Here is a 13,544-nt window from a genome sequence, read left to right on the forward strand (position 1 = left end):
GTTCATTTTGAAAATAAATGTATATTTATTTTAATAGTAATTTCGTTCTACTGCTTTTTTAAACAAACAATAAATTAATTATTGGATTAAAGCTCATGTGGGGATCTTTCTGTCGATTCATTCTGGCACCACCCTGTGGCCAAAGCTGGAGCTTGCTTTAGTCCTGGATGGGAGGATGTGTAATCATCTATCATATTTAGATATTTAATACTGTGATTCTTTGTTAGGGACAACCTGGGGACAACATGTCTAGGCAGTATGCTGTAAGTTTCCTTATCTGACAGACTATATCATAATACCGTTTTTTTTTTTAGCTTTATTAAACCAGCAATGTTCCCATGGAGATACAAAGATCTCTTTTACATGGGAGTCTTGGCCAAGACAGCAGCATGACAATGTACTTAAAAGCATGCGAGGGAAAAAAAAAACATTCTGAAATGAACATTTGCATACATAAATTTCCATTAGGCATAACTTTTTTTTTATTGGAGTTCAAAGCCTATGAGGAAATCCATGTTAGTACAGTTAACTACAACTAAAATGTAAAAATCATTTTAGTTAACGGAACCTTCACAAAAACTAAGCTTTAAAAACAAAAACTTAAAAAAAAGAATAAATTAGATACAAAATCTCCTTAGTTTTAGTCTTTGACAGCAGCAGATTTACTGACATGAACATCCAACCCTAGAGAGAATAAAATCACTTCATTTGATTGAGGAAGACTTCAAAAATGATAAGTTTAGGTCTTAAGTTGTATGGAAATATCAAAATTGAACAAATAAAATGAAAAGTGAAGAGCCTTTTGGTATCGCCCCTGATAGGTATTCTTTATTGCAGAAAAAATCTAGATCACTAAAACTAATACACTAAAATGAAGCATTTTTGCATACGGTAATACAAACTGAACTAACAAACCAGCAGTAAATACAGCCACTTTTTAATTTATTTGTTATGCTTTGAGAATGTGCACATTTCAGTCATCTTCTTCAGATTTCTTATCTTCACTTTCTTAGGATCTAAAAGCTGGTTTTCCCAAAACGAGGAGCTTAGTCCTCAGTAAATTATCAAAATTTTTACACCATCTTGGGAGGAAATCCAAGGGTCTGCATGCAAGCCCTTCTGTAACTATGCACTTTTTAAACATACTTGTTTTGTTCTGCCTCCTCCTCATTTAAGCAGTTGAAAATGTGAGTCACAGTTTCTCATAGAAGGTGGTGGTGGGTTCTGATAGCTGACCAGTTGGAACCAGACCAGTGGGTTAATAATCTTATGTGAAGCAAGCTACCCGTCAAAATAAGCTGGATGCAGGTATTTGGCATGCAAAGGTGCAACTTTGGGGAGGAATGCAATAATACTCAGATTACAAGAAGCCATTACTCTATAACCATTTATTGTTTGTTCAATAAGGTACATGACCGCTGAACCGTTAGTTATTGACAGAATGCAAAACATGGAAGTATAGGCAGACTTGAAGCAAATCCCACATTGCTGGATGCCATTTGTGTCACAGTCTTAATGACAAATAGATTCATACACTGAACCATGAAGTCAGAGAGCAAATGAGAAGCATGTTTGTTGTTTCTCTTTGTGAACTGTCCAGTGTAAACCTCAATCATGTACCCTAATCATCAACCACACAGAGACATTTGTACTTGTACCAAATATAAAGACTCCATTGTGAAAAGAAGGTAAGAAATGGGATGATCTGAGGCAGTGGTGGAAAAAAACTTAATTGGGGAAATAGTTTAAGTCATTGATTGCTTTTATCTTCAGAGTTTGACTCTGAGAGACTCCTTCTGGCCCGTGTGCTTGTTCTTATCAGGGGTTAAAAGGAACTGACTGACAGACTGTTGCCGTGTGATTAACTAGATTGATACCCAAAAACAATTCACAAATCCTGCTGAATAAAATAGACTGAAGTAATCAGGAGGCTACATTACTGGAGGATTGATAAGCTCTGATGAACAGCCAGCAGTGACCTGATTAAAGGATGGACAAAAGAAAACAGAATGCCGACCTAATCTTCAAACAAACAGTGCCTTTCAACTCATAAAGTGCTATTACCTAACCACCAATATTCAAAGAACTCACATTTCCTACAGGCTTTCACAAAGCAACAGGGATATCAACTTGTATGTTAATACTTCAAAGAGTTACATTATCCTGATGTAAGTACTTGGATGTTTTAGAGTGAGTGGCCTCACAGCAGATAGACAGCACACATTTAGGAGGATGCACAGCTGATAGTTGATTCCACATAATAAATAAGCAAAGATGACCCTTCAGTGGTGGGAGATAATTTGTCAAAGTTTTTTTTTTTTTTGGGGGGGGGGGGGGCTGTTCAGTGAAATGTTTAAAAAGAGAAAAAGAAACTAAACTGTTTAACAGCAGCAACTGTCCCAAGTTGAACTCATGATGAAATCCAATTAAGAAAATGTCTAACTAAATAAAGCTCTTTACTAAAGGTGGAATGGAGGAGACAGAATAAGTGATGCACAATGCTCCTCTTTAACACAGCCGCTTTGATGTTGTAGTGTCTCAGCAGGATCTGCTCTACTTGGTGACAGCGTGGATCGCTTGTGCCAGGTAGCCAACGTTCCCAGAGGAAACACCTGCCATGGAAATTCTGCCATCCTTGGTCATGTACACTGAAAACTCCTTTGTAAGGCGCTCAACCTGCAGGGAAATAAATAAACCAACATGTCAGTGTTTAGACAAACATTTTGGCAGCATGCTGGAATCAGACAATGTTTTAAGGCCAGGAGGAGTCAGCTGCCAAGGAGGATTCATGGAAGCCTTAAACCTTTCATTTAAGAGTTTTGCTCTTTTTTCAACTGGCTCAAAGCTTACATATGTGTGTTTATTACTACAATATATCTAACGATCTGAAAGTCTGAGCATATGGAATGAAACTTGTAATAGGAAACCATATTAATCAAAGACTCTTCAAAAAAACAGGAAAAAGCCCAAAAGGCAAGTATTACATCTTTAAATCATTACATTCAAATGATTAATCTGTCAGTCACACAGTTTGCAAACACATTCACCAGAACACTTAGTAGGTTTCTATCAATGTCCTGATCCACACATTAATATGTGTAGTTTCTGGCTGGAAATAATCTAAAACACTAAAGTGTCTTTGAAAGATGCAACTACCAAAAACTGGATTAGGAATGTAATTTTATTCAAGCATGCAGCATTATTGTTCCTTTGCCAATGTAAAAAATTTTAATTCTGTCATTAAACTTTTAATGACTTAACTTTTGATTGACATAAAATGCATGCTCATGCAGAAAAAGCTATGACTCAGGTATTCATTTGTTCTCTGTGATGACTGTAAGAACATGAACATCGTTTGTCTATGATAAGCTGTTTGAGTAGGAAGTTTTCTCAACCATTGTACATGATCAAAGCAAAACTGCCATTGTGACAAAAAAGCATCAAAGAAAATGGTGATTGACTCCTGAAATAGAAATAAAGTCCACAATCACGTCAACGTGCAACATCATGCACTATTTAGTCATGCGATAGCATGAAAACAAAGCCACAATTTGCAATCAACGACAGCTTTAAGTTCTCTATCAGTTTTTGTTTCACGTAAACAGGTCAATTAAAACAGATACTCTGAATTAGATCCGGGGGGATTGTTCCAGGGGTTGTATGCTAAATATATGTATATATACGTGAAGCTCTAGAAGTTGTCCTGCTGGGTTTTCCAAAGGGGTCTGGAACCTGCAGCCAGGGGGGGTTTCCACACGTGTCTCTCTCACTCTCTTTTTTCTCACTTCTTCCCTGTCTATGTGTGGTTATCTTACAGAAAAATAAAGGTTCAGGGAGAGAATCACTTTTTGTCGAAGTGTCACTCATCTGTATGTCATAAAATAATTCTGGCCAGAAACATGAAACATTGTTTTTTATCTTTTGTGTCTTATTTGTTTTTTTAATCACCTTTTACGTGATTCTTTTAAAATATTTTCATTGTTTCTTTTTCCTTTTATCGTTGTATTTTAATGTCCTGTGTGGAGCACTTTGAATTGCCTTGTTGCTGAAATGTGCTATACAAATAAACTTGCCTTGCCTAGATATTAAAATCAAATTTACACATGGGGGGCAGCATTCTATACTGTACAGGTCTGATGCTGGTAATTTTTTTCAAAACTTTAGAATTTTATGTTATTTATTTTCAAGGGAAAAAAACTGATTATATTTTTACTACCTGCTGATCACTGATTCTGTAAAAATGCAATCCATGTTATTCAGTTCTCCATGTAATTGTGTGCAAAAAATATTTTATAGTGAAACAGTTAAAAATGGAAAAAACTCCTATCTATATGATTAAATTTTTGCCTTTAGCTTGATTATGGCTCATTTATACTATATTTGTATTTTTAATTTGTACTGCTTGTGAATCCCTCCCAGTTATGGAATTCAAATAATGCCATATTATTCTCTGTTTACTTATGTACATAAACTATTTTACACTTTGGCATTTATTAGTATTAGAACACCTTTAGATACATATGTATTCTGTGTAAAAATATTTTCTGTGTACATTTACAACATTTCTAAATGCGTAACTCATAAAATTACAACACCATAAGTATAAATATATAGTTTTCTTAAATAGAAGTTTTTAGAAATCTGCTTGGATGTTTTTGTTGTGTGTGTGTATTCGTTTTTTGGGGGGTCCTATATCTATTACAGTAATTTCAAAAAATAGTTTTGATTTTATAAAGTTGAGGTTGTGCTGAAAAAATATACCAGGCATGAGCATGGCAAACATTTTCTGAGTGGTTTAAATTGTCAAAAGAAAAGAATTAAGAAAACAGCAAAAATAGCCTGTGGACCTCCAAGCTGTTAAAAACAAAAAATCTTTTCATCAAAAATCAGGTTCAGTGTAGTGACCTTTAAATGCAGGGATTCAGATTGCTATGCTAAGCTTTCAAAACAATTACTCTAAAAGTGTTTTCCTCCTCTTTTAATGCTACTGTAAAATATTAAAGACATTTACTTCAACACCCTAAGGAAACAAATACAGGTCCCTTTCAGAAAGCAAGATGAGAAGATCAATATCAAAATGGATTATAAATATGGAATCAGAGGCTGGTTAACTTAAGTAGGTATTCAAACTTAAAGCTGAGAGAAAGAACATACCCAAATAAAAGAAAATTTCAAACTCATTTATGGTTATATTTTATCTTATTTGTCTATTCAGTGCAAAAAGATGCCATAAAAATAACCATTTGGTTATTCTATGCATATTGTGCTATTTCCTTACTGAACAGCTGACATGAAACAGACTCCCATGAACTTAACAGCCTCTGCTACTAGCTGTAGTTTCATACTGACAAGGCAAATACAAGATTGATATTGACCATTAATTTTTCATTTTAGTAAATCTGAATAACTACATTTATTGCAGATTGATGCTGTAAACTAAAGTCTGTTTCAAAAAGGGTACTTGAGATGCACGCCTTTATACAGACAGTTTGATTTTAAACTCAGCTTTTACGTAAACAAGTCAGGGCTTCATGACGGCCTGTGTGGGTGCTGCATCTCACGCCTGATACACGGTCCTCAATAGACAGGTAAATGATAAACAGAGAGCCACATTTACCTTTGTTTAACCAGAAATGTATGCCTACATCAGAATATGTTTGCATTGTGTTTCTTGATGACCTTGACGAAGGCCACAAGCCAAAGCGCGGCAGTCTAATGAAGTTGTTCTCTGAATTTCAACTACTAGTGAAGCTTTCTGTTTCCACATCGGTAGAATATGTCACAGGCTAGATAAACACACTGGCAGTACACTTCCAGTTTGTACTTTTCAGAGCAAAACCTGGTTTACCCTTTGAAGAAACCAAACTGGTGCGTACAGAATGCATTTATTCAGAGGTTTTCCAGCTCAATTCACTATAAACGAAATTAAGTCACTTTTAGGTAGATTTACAGAGGTAGAACATGAAGAAAGAGAGTGCTGTGACAGCAGGAGGACTCAGCTAACATGCAGCACAGAGAGGCCTTGTATAAACACGCGCTCAGTCTGAAACTGACATAAAGGGAAAATGTGAGTGTACCTGGTCAGGTTTGAGTCCTGTGAAACAGAACATCCCAATCTGGTCAATGACGTGCTGCCAGTTGTGGGAGGATCCCTCCTTCTTCAGACCAGCCACCAGCTGTTCTCTCATCTTTATGATGCGGTTAGCCATACCATGGACCTCCTGCAGCCTGAGAGCAAAGACAACAGGGAAATAGGTCAAGAAATAAGTCACTTTGGAGAGCCTGAATAGTTTTACAAAAAAAATCTCCCAAACACGTACTTACCACAATGAGTACAGCTCTGGTGTGTTGAGAATGGTTGATGCAATTCTGGCACCATTCATGGGCGGGTTTGAGTAAATGGGTCTGATGAGGATCTTGAGTTGAGACTCGACCCTCTTTGCCTCTTCTGCGTTGCCGCACACCACAGTGAAGCCCCCGACACGCTCACCTGTAAATATCAACACGCACATGAAGTTTAAAAATACAATATTCACAAGCAAGTGTGACCAGCTAGTTTCTGAAAAGAAGAATGGTATTGGTGAATTAATGCCTAAATAATGAGGAAGATGATTCATGTAGGACAAAAAGCCCAAAGTTAAAAAATAGAAAACATAATGATGAACTCAGTGCATCTTTGTAGTTAGTCAGATAGAAACACTGTAAATTAAATTTTAAATTTACTCAATTCTTAGCAGTTGGCCAAAATACATGATAAGGAGCGTTTTTAACTTAAACATGATGCAGCATGATTGTTTTGGAGGTTTGTGGCATACACTATGGGGCTGCACCTCCACAAAGTTCAAACCTTTTAATGTAGTTAATTCTCACAGTGGTGATCTGTATAAACATGACAGTTTAACATGCAGTGATGATAAAATGTAGATTTAGACACATGACAACTTAATACAGGCTAAAATAGGCAAGTATTGTGGCAGCTAGTAAATCTGCTGTTTGTTTACTTGTTTTTTTTAAATGAAGGAAGTCAAAGCAAGGTTACATAATAATATTTAACCCTGCAATTTTGATGATCTCTCCCTCCTTCACAGAGCCAGAGTCACAAGAAAGACAAAGCCATCCTTTCTGATGGGAGTCCCCTTTTGTCTTGCGAGTAGAGGCTGCTGCTATCTGGTCACAGGTACATGATACTGATATGTAAAACAACACAATACAGGAGTTTTATTTATTCTTGCTACAACTGGCCTCTTAATAACCTGATCTGACCTTTTCCTTGAAACCGTAGTGACCTACATCTGCATGTTTAACCTGTCTGTGTTGTGAATTTTGTGTATATCGCTGTATATTTCGCTGTAAAACGAAATGGGATAATAAAGTTTACCTTATGTTACCAACCGAAATAATACCACTGGTAATCAGCAAACATTTATATATCGCAATAAACTAAAGTTTATTGTTCATTACAGTGATATCCATCAGCTTTATGTGAAATGACCTAAAAGGTTTTAGAATCATTTTAAACGAGGGGCCACGTAGATGGTCATCAGTGCCCAGTTTTGATGTAAATAGAAGGATTTCTCATTTGGAAAATGTATCTCCCCAATCCTTGTATGTGTTTATTGCATCTTTCTCAAATAGGAGTGAAATTATTTCTAATAATCTATCGTTACCCCTTGTTTAAAAGATTTTGCAGCAGGACCAAACTTATCACAACCAATGAGATAAATAAATGAGCATCCCTTGCCCCATACTAGTTTGAATCTCTAATATTTCACATAAAGAGAGTAGCTTTGTGTATGCGATTATAACCTGTATTTTATTTAAAGGGCTCAGACTGACCATAGAGCCCCATGTTCTTCGCAAAGGACTGGGACAGCAGGATGTTGTGACCCTGCTCGATGAAGTAGCGCACAGCCCAGGCATCACGGTCAATGTCTCCACTGGCGAAGCCCTGATAGGCCATGTCGAAGAACGGGAGCAGATTCCTTTTCTAAAAGGGGAAAAAAAGGGAAAGTAGATAGGAGAAATACACAGACAGAAACAACCTGTTAATGAGTCCAGTGTTATCAGCTTGACACCGTTAAGGACTTATCACAATGACTTTTGAACTGCAGAAGAAATTAGGACTTTGAGATACATGCAGGTCCTTCTTTTTCCTCAAACATTACTGTGATAAAGTTACAGATTTTAACAGAAATGATACACACTCACCTTCACAATGTCAGAAATCTCCTTCCACTGCTCAGGCTTGGGGTCCACACCAGTGGGGTTGTGAGCACAGGCATGCAGCAGGATCACGCTCTTCTCTGGGATTTTCTATTGTACAAAAAAGGTTTAGTCAACATACAATGCAATGTTTAATACAGACTGTCAGTTAAAGTTATACAACTGATTATATCACTGTTATATCCAGTTACCTTTTCACAATAAACATTCTTCTAAATGACAAATAATCATTCATCCAAAAAGCATCCAAAAGGGTCATAAAAACAATATTTTAATCATCTCAACACATATCCCTCTTCTCCTGCTTCTTAATCCATCCTTAATGTCTTACAGAAATGTCGTCAAGGGCTCCTTTGAAGTCGAAGCCACAGGTGGAGGCGTCATAGTATCTGTATGCATTCAGCTGCATGCCAGCATCTCTGAAGATGGGTGTGTGGTTTCCCCAGGAGGGTTTGGGCAGGTAAACATCGCGTGGACCTCCATGAAATCGAGCCTGCGAGAGAATAAAACGTCTGGTGAGAAAATCAGTCAACCTTGATCTTTGCATGAGCCAAGTGATCAAAACAAGAAGCCCTCCTCACCAAGAAGTTGGCTCCAATGCGCAGAGACCCAGTGCCTGAGATGGTCTGGACAGTGATGTTCTATAAAGAGAAGAGATGGTGCATTAATATGGACTTCAAACCATCAAATAGTTTGGTGTTTTCAACAGCACTCAGCTTACCCTGCCACTCTTCAGAACCTCATTATCAGAACCAAGGGCAAGCTGGGCACAGGACTTGGCAAATTCTCCCAGACCCCCGATGGCGAGGTACTCCTTGTCCAGCTGCTTGGCTGCAATAATGGCCTCTGCCTATGAGTGTGAAAATTAAAAGAGCATAAAAACAATTGTTCAGTGATCACATAACTTCCAGGGGGATCCCTTAACTGTTTCAATGTTATTGCCTTTGTGGCAGCTTTCTCAGTATTACAAAAGTGCTAAATTTCATTTTTTTGTGGAGGTGTTTAGTACTCTAGTGAAAGAGTGGTTTCAGTTGAAAAAAAATCTACAATTTAGCAAACATGTTTTTCTACACAAGTCAAAAGGCATACACATTCTCATGGTGATGAGGCAGATCTTCTCCTAATCATTAACATCTGTGTGCATGTAGGACATGGGAAAAAAACAAAAACAAAAAAAAAAAAACAACAGCTGGAGTTAAGTTATACCTTGCGGACACAGCTGAGCACAAAGGGCTTGCCTTGGTCATCCCTGTAGGCTCCCACTCCCAGGTTCATCTTCTTTGGGTTGGTGTCTCTCTTGAAGGCCTCAGTCACCCCCAGGATGGGATCGGGGGGACCCATCTGCACTCCACCCCACCATGAGCTGCAGATTTGATAAATCAGATGAGTATTGGTTAAGGTTGAGCAGGTTAAGAGACAGAAGAACACTAATAAGCAGTCTGTTTGTACTACACTAAAAACGTTTTTTTTTTTCCCTCTACAGGGTCACGACATGTGCTGTTTCTTAACATTTCATGGCGTTAGGTAATAAAGGTGGTCACACTAAGGTGATGTCAGAATTAGCCGTGCTCCAGACTAACATGCTGTAGACTTAATGCGTGAGCTTAACTCCTCATGTGACCCGAGGACACGCTGACGTCAATACACACATGAAACATGCGCTCAGTGGGCACTAAGTGGGTTTCATGAAACAAACATAATCCATTCAAAGGTTCCAAAGTCCAAAAAAACAACGGTTACACTTAATCTAGGCCTTAAACACACTGTGTGGGGAAAAAGAGATTACAAAGCACAAAGTGTCACTTCCATCCAGTTAACAACAGCAATGCTAATGGCAAAAAAGTTACTCTATTTTTCTTCCTCTCCTTTTCTTACTTATTTTATCATTTTACTCTTATTTCATTTGAATGCATTATTTAAGTGCTTATCATTTACTGTTAAATGTGTTTGACCAATATTTAATGACCCGTTACATTGTTTTCCTAGATTAAATTTAACTTAAGATGCCATGTCAACCTTACTGCTGAACAGTCTTGTAATTTTTTCTCCTCAGTACTGCATTTGTTCTGAAATACAAACCAAGTGACCTGCTGTAATTTGAAATATTATAAAGATATGATTTGTGAAAAAAAAATACATGCAAGAATGAGTAACAGCTGTACAACAGATAAGAAAACGCAGAGGACATTAAGGACACCAAATGTGAGCTACAGATACATATCGGATGTAAAAAGGTTGAGCACTCTGACCTCATGACCTCTCCCCTGACAAAATGCACCACTGACCATGCAGAGAGCATGTGAGAAAGGCTGCTTGAATATATCAAAAGTTAAACCAATTTAGAATTGCTAAAATTAATAATAAGTATTTGCATCCCAGCACAAATATGGGCTTATGTAAAGTAATGCTGGATATTCCAATTTCATATAATTTACTGTCTGCTCAACATAAAATATCTACGAATTACATATAGATATATAATATTAACAAAAAATGACTCCGATAAGAGGACAGAAGATGTTTATGTAGGCACTTTAGGTTCATGAGAACACATGTTGAAGGAGGTAGTAATTCTTTGTGGCAATCTGAATCATCCTGTGCTCAGAGTGTTGGTCATAATGGTTTAAGGAAACAACCAAAGCACAGATATACAGTAATAACAGTGCTTGTTGTTTCCTACATCAAGGAAGAAGGCCATTATTATAGAGAACTATTTCACTTCCTCTGTCAGTCAGTGAACAGTATGAACTTGAAGTGCAAATCAATACCATGTGTGCATGAAAGCATGTAAAATCAGAGCACTGTTGACTGTTTTGCAGCAGGATATTTGGCTTGTAAGTCACAATAGATAGCTAAGAATATGACATACTGTTGTATATGTAATCAACTGTATTTTTAGATGAATACAATAAAAACATTCTGATACAGATCTGTGTGATTAATGACGGTTGTAGCATGTTGTGACCTTGACTTCTCTGCCGCTCACATATTGTCTCAGGTTTCTTGTACTTCGTAAACCCCTCTAAACTTTGCAGCTAAATTTAGGACTGAACACTTTGTAAAAGGGCAGGAGGCACACATCCACTATCTCTAATTAAAAAAAAATATATGGGGTTTACTAAATAGTGACTAGCACTCACAGATAAACAATTTTCATTGGATAAATAAGCACTGAGAATGGCCTGAGAAAAATGGCACATGCTGACTGAGTCCAACCTCACAACTGTTTATCCGAACACAAAGGGATATTTTGTTTTGAAGCACTGATACTTCCAGGAGAGCGTAACATGATTAAACCTTACTTTATTATGCAATACTCTAAAACAGACATGAAAGATAAACCCAGAAATTAAAATACACAGGGTCTATCAGAGATGTATTACTTCGACTAGGAGTGTAGTTTATGTGCTGTTTTATGGTGTATTGCAAATGCTGTTATAATAACTATGCTATAAACTTTCACAGTTTAGATTAGATAAGATTCTTCATACACTGTTGCCTATAACAGGCAGTAATCTTCTAGTACACTCATATAAACATTGCTTGATTAAAGGCAACTAAATAGACAATAAAATAAGATGTAGAGTGCAAACAGCATTTTTTTTGCAGATTCAAACTCTTTAATTTTCAACTATGGATTAGTAAATGGAGCAAATGTGCAAGAGAAAGTGAGGACAGGCGGGTTCAGTCACTGTTATCATGCTTGCTGTGGGCATACACACACAACCTTTGAACTGCTAGACTTCAGTATTTATATAAACACCAAAGACGACCAGCAAGTAATCAGTAATCAACAGACAATAGGCCCTGTTTGAAATGTTCGCCAGTAGAAAGAAACGGTGTTCCTTTACAACCACCTCTGCTTTTAGATCCACCCACATTTATTCATTGAAACCAGGCCGACGTGCGTTTATTTGAGACAGGATGAGGCACCAACACCCACACAGCACCGGCTAACCAAGCCAAGCCCAAAGTAGCAGGTATAGGGATAAAGGCAGAGAATGAGCGAAGATGTAATATCAAACCTAAAGTCCTGACAAAGCTGTCAACACTTACATTAATATATGTAAATATATATTTTTGTAAATAAAGTCGCACTTCGCTAATCTTGACGAGTTTGCCCTCCAAGCAGACCCTGAAAGGACATCTAAGCTAGCTGCAAGAATTCCGCCAATCAGCGATCGAAGGTGGAACAAGCCAGCCAATCAACTTGCACGATTTCATCAACTACGACAAGTCGCTAAGCTGAAATGAGCGCTAAATACTTGGCAAAGTTATCTTAGAAATAGTAACAATGAAAGTTCATCATCCTTATTTTGTAAAAATTGTATTTCTTTCGCCAGAACGCCAAGCGGATCATATTTTCGACCGTGGTTGCATGTGTTTCACGGGGACTCCTGTGGATGACACACCAGCGTGACTTTCATCAGCGGGAGCTTCAGTGGCGAGTTAGCGACATCAAGTTACCTTTGAGGTCAACTGGAGGATGTCTGGCACAACAGGTGCTGACCTGTGAGATTATCGAGTCATAAAATTCTGTTACAGTAACCTACAAATGAATGTTAGCGTTAGCTGCAGCACTCTGACCACACTAGCTAGTTAACCTCACTCAGCTCAGCGGGCCTATTCCAACCATTTGACCCCTGTCTGTTTAGCTAGCGTGCTAATATGGATGAAATTACAATAAATCAGGAAAGTCTTAACATAAGCAATGATTTCTGTTTGAATGGTTCCAGTTATTCTTTAAATGACAGCTTGTCTGCTGTTCAAGTTAGCAGTGAAACTAATTTGAGGCCACGCTACTGCATCACCAAGTCATGCGTTACTGTGTATCAAAGTCTCTAAGCCCATCGGTCTGATCGTATCATAGCCTTTAATTTACCTGTTCCGGGTGGACAGGATTCCCAGAGATGGGGAGATGTTTCCCAAACAGAGGATCACCTTGTTTGACTTTCGCAGGGCCATCGTTGTGCTGCGCTTGGGAGCAGAGCCTAGAAGGATGTGGACGGATATGAAGGGCAGGCACGACCACGACGTGACGCTCCGTGTACGCGCTGACGTCAGAGCAGGAACCAGCACAGTACAGCGTGAGTGCGGTAGAGTAGACTCATCAAGAAGACCTGAGATTATGATATGATTTACACTGTCTAACCCAGTGGTTCTCAACAGGTGGGTCGAGACCCTTAACCCTTTGATGCGCAACATGGGTCAAAAGTGACCGGAATGAGTTTCTTATCTATATCTTTGGAAAACATCAATTTCATCATTCAGTCCTCAACAATTTTTGTTTACTTATTCTATAAAGTAACAATCAGGCCCCA

At 37.9% G+C, this 13,544-nt stretch overlaps 1 protein-coding gene across 1 annotated transcript; it reads right to left on the reverse strand.

The window, feature by feature from the left end:
* Positions 1-1,373: 1,373 nt before the first annotated feature.
* Positions 1,374-13,264, reverse strand: got2b (glutamic-oxaloacetic transaminase 2b, mitochondrial). The gene is made up of 10 exons (XM_041789587.1): positions 13,106-13,264; positions 9,430-9,586; positions 8,945-9,073; positions 8,805-8,864; positions 8,555-8,716; positions 8,209-8,313; positions 7,837-7,987; positions 6,325-6,490; positions 6,078-6,228; positions 1,374-2,676 (listed from the first exon to the last, which is right to left on the reverse strand). The coding sequence occupies exons 1-10, from the start codon at positions 13,186-13,188 to the stop codon at positions 2,554-2,556; spliced, it is 1,287 nt and encodes a 428-aa protein (XP_041645521.1). The 5' UTR covers positions 13,189-13,264; the 3' UTR covers positions 1,374-2,553.
* Between the last annotated feature and the right edge of the window lie 280 nt (positions 13,265-13,544).

Source organism: Cheilinus undulatus, linkage group 1, assembly GCF_018320785.1.
Source record: "Cheilinus undulatus linkage group 1, ASM1832078v1, whole genome shotgun sequence".
NCBI classification, from domain to species: domain Eukaryota; kingdom Metazoa; phylum Chordata; class Actinopteri; order Labriformes; family Labridae; genus Cheilinus; species Cheilinus undulatus.

Coding starts and splice junctions, on each gene's coding strand:
- got2b (XM_041789587.1), bottom strand. CDS start 13,188: ATGGCCCTGCGAAAGTCAAACAAGGTGATCCTCTGTTTGGGAAACATC. Junction 9,074..9,429: donor TGCTCAGCTGTGTCCGCAAG/GTATAACTTAAC, acceptor TCACACTCATAG/GCAGAGGCCATTATTGCAGC. Junction 7,988..8,208: donor AGATTTCTGACATTGTGAAG/GTGAGTGTGTAT, acceptor TTCCCCTTTTAG/AAAAGGAATCTGCTCCCGTT.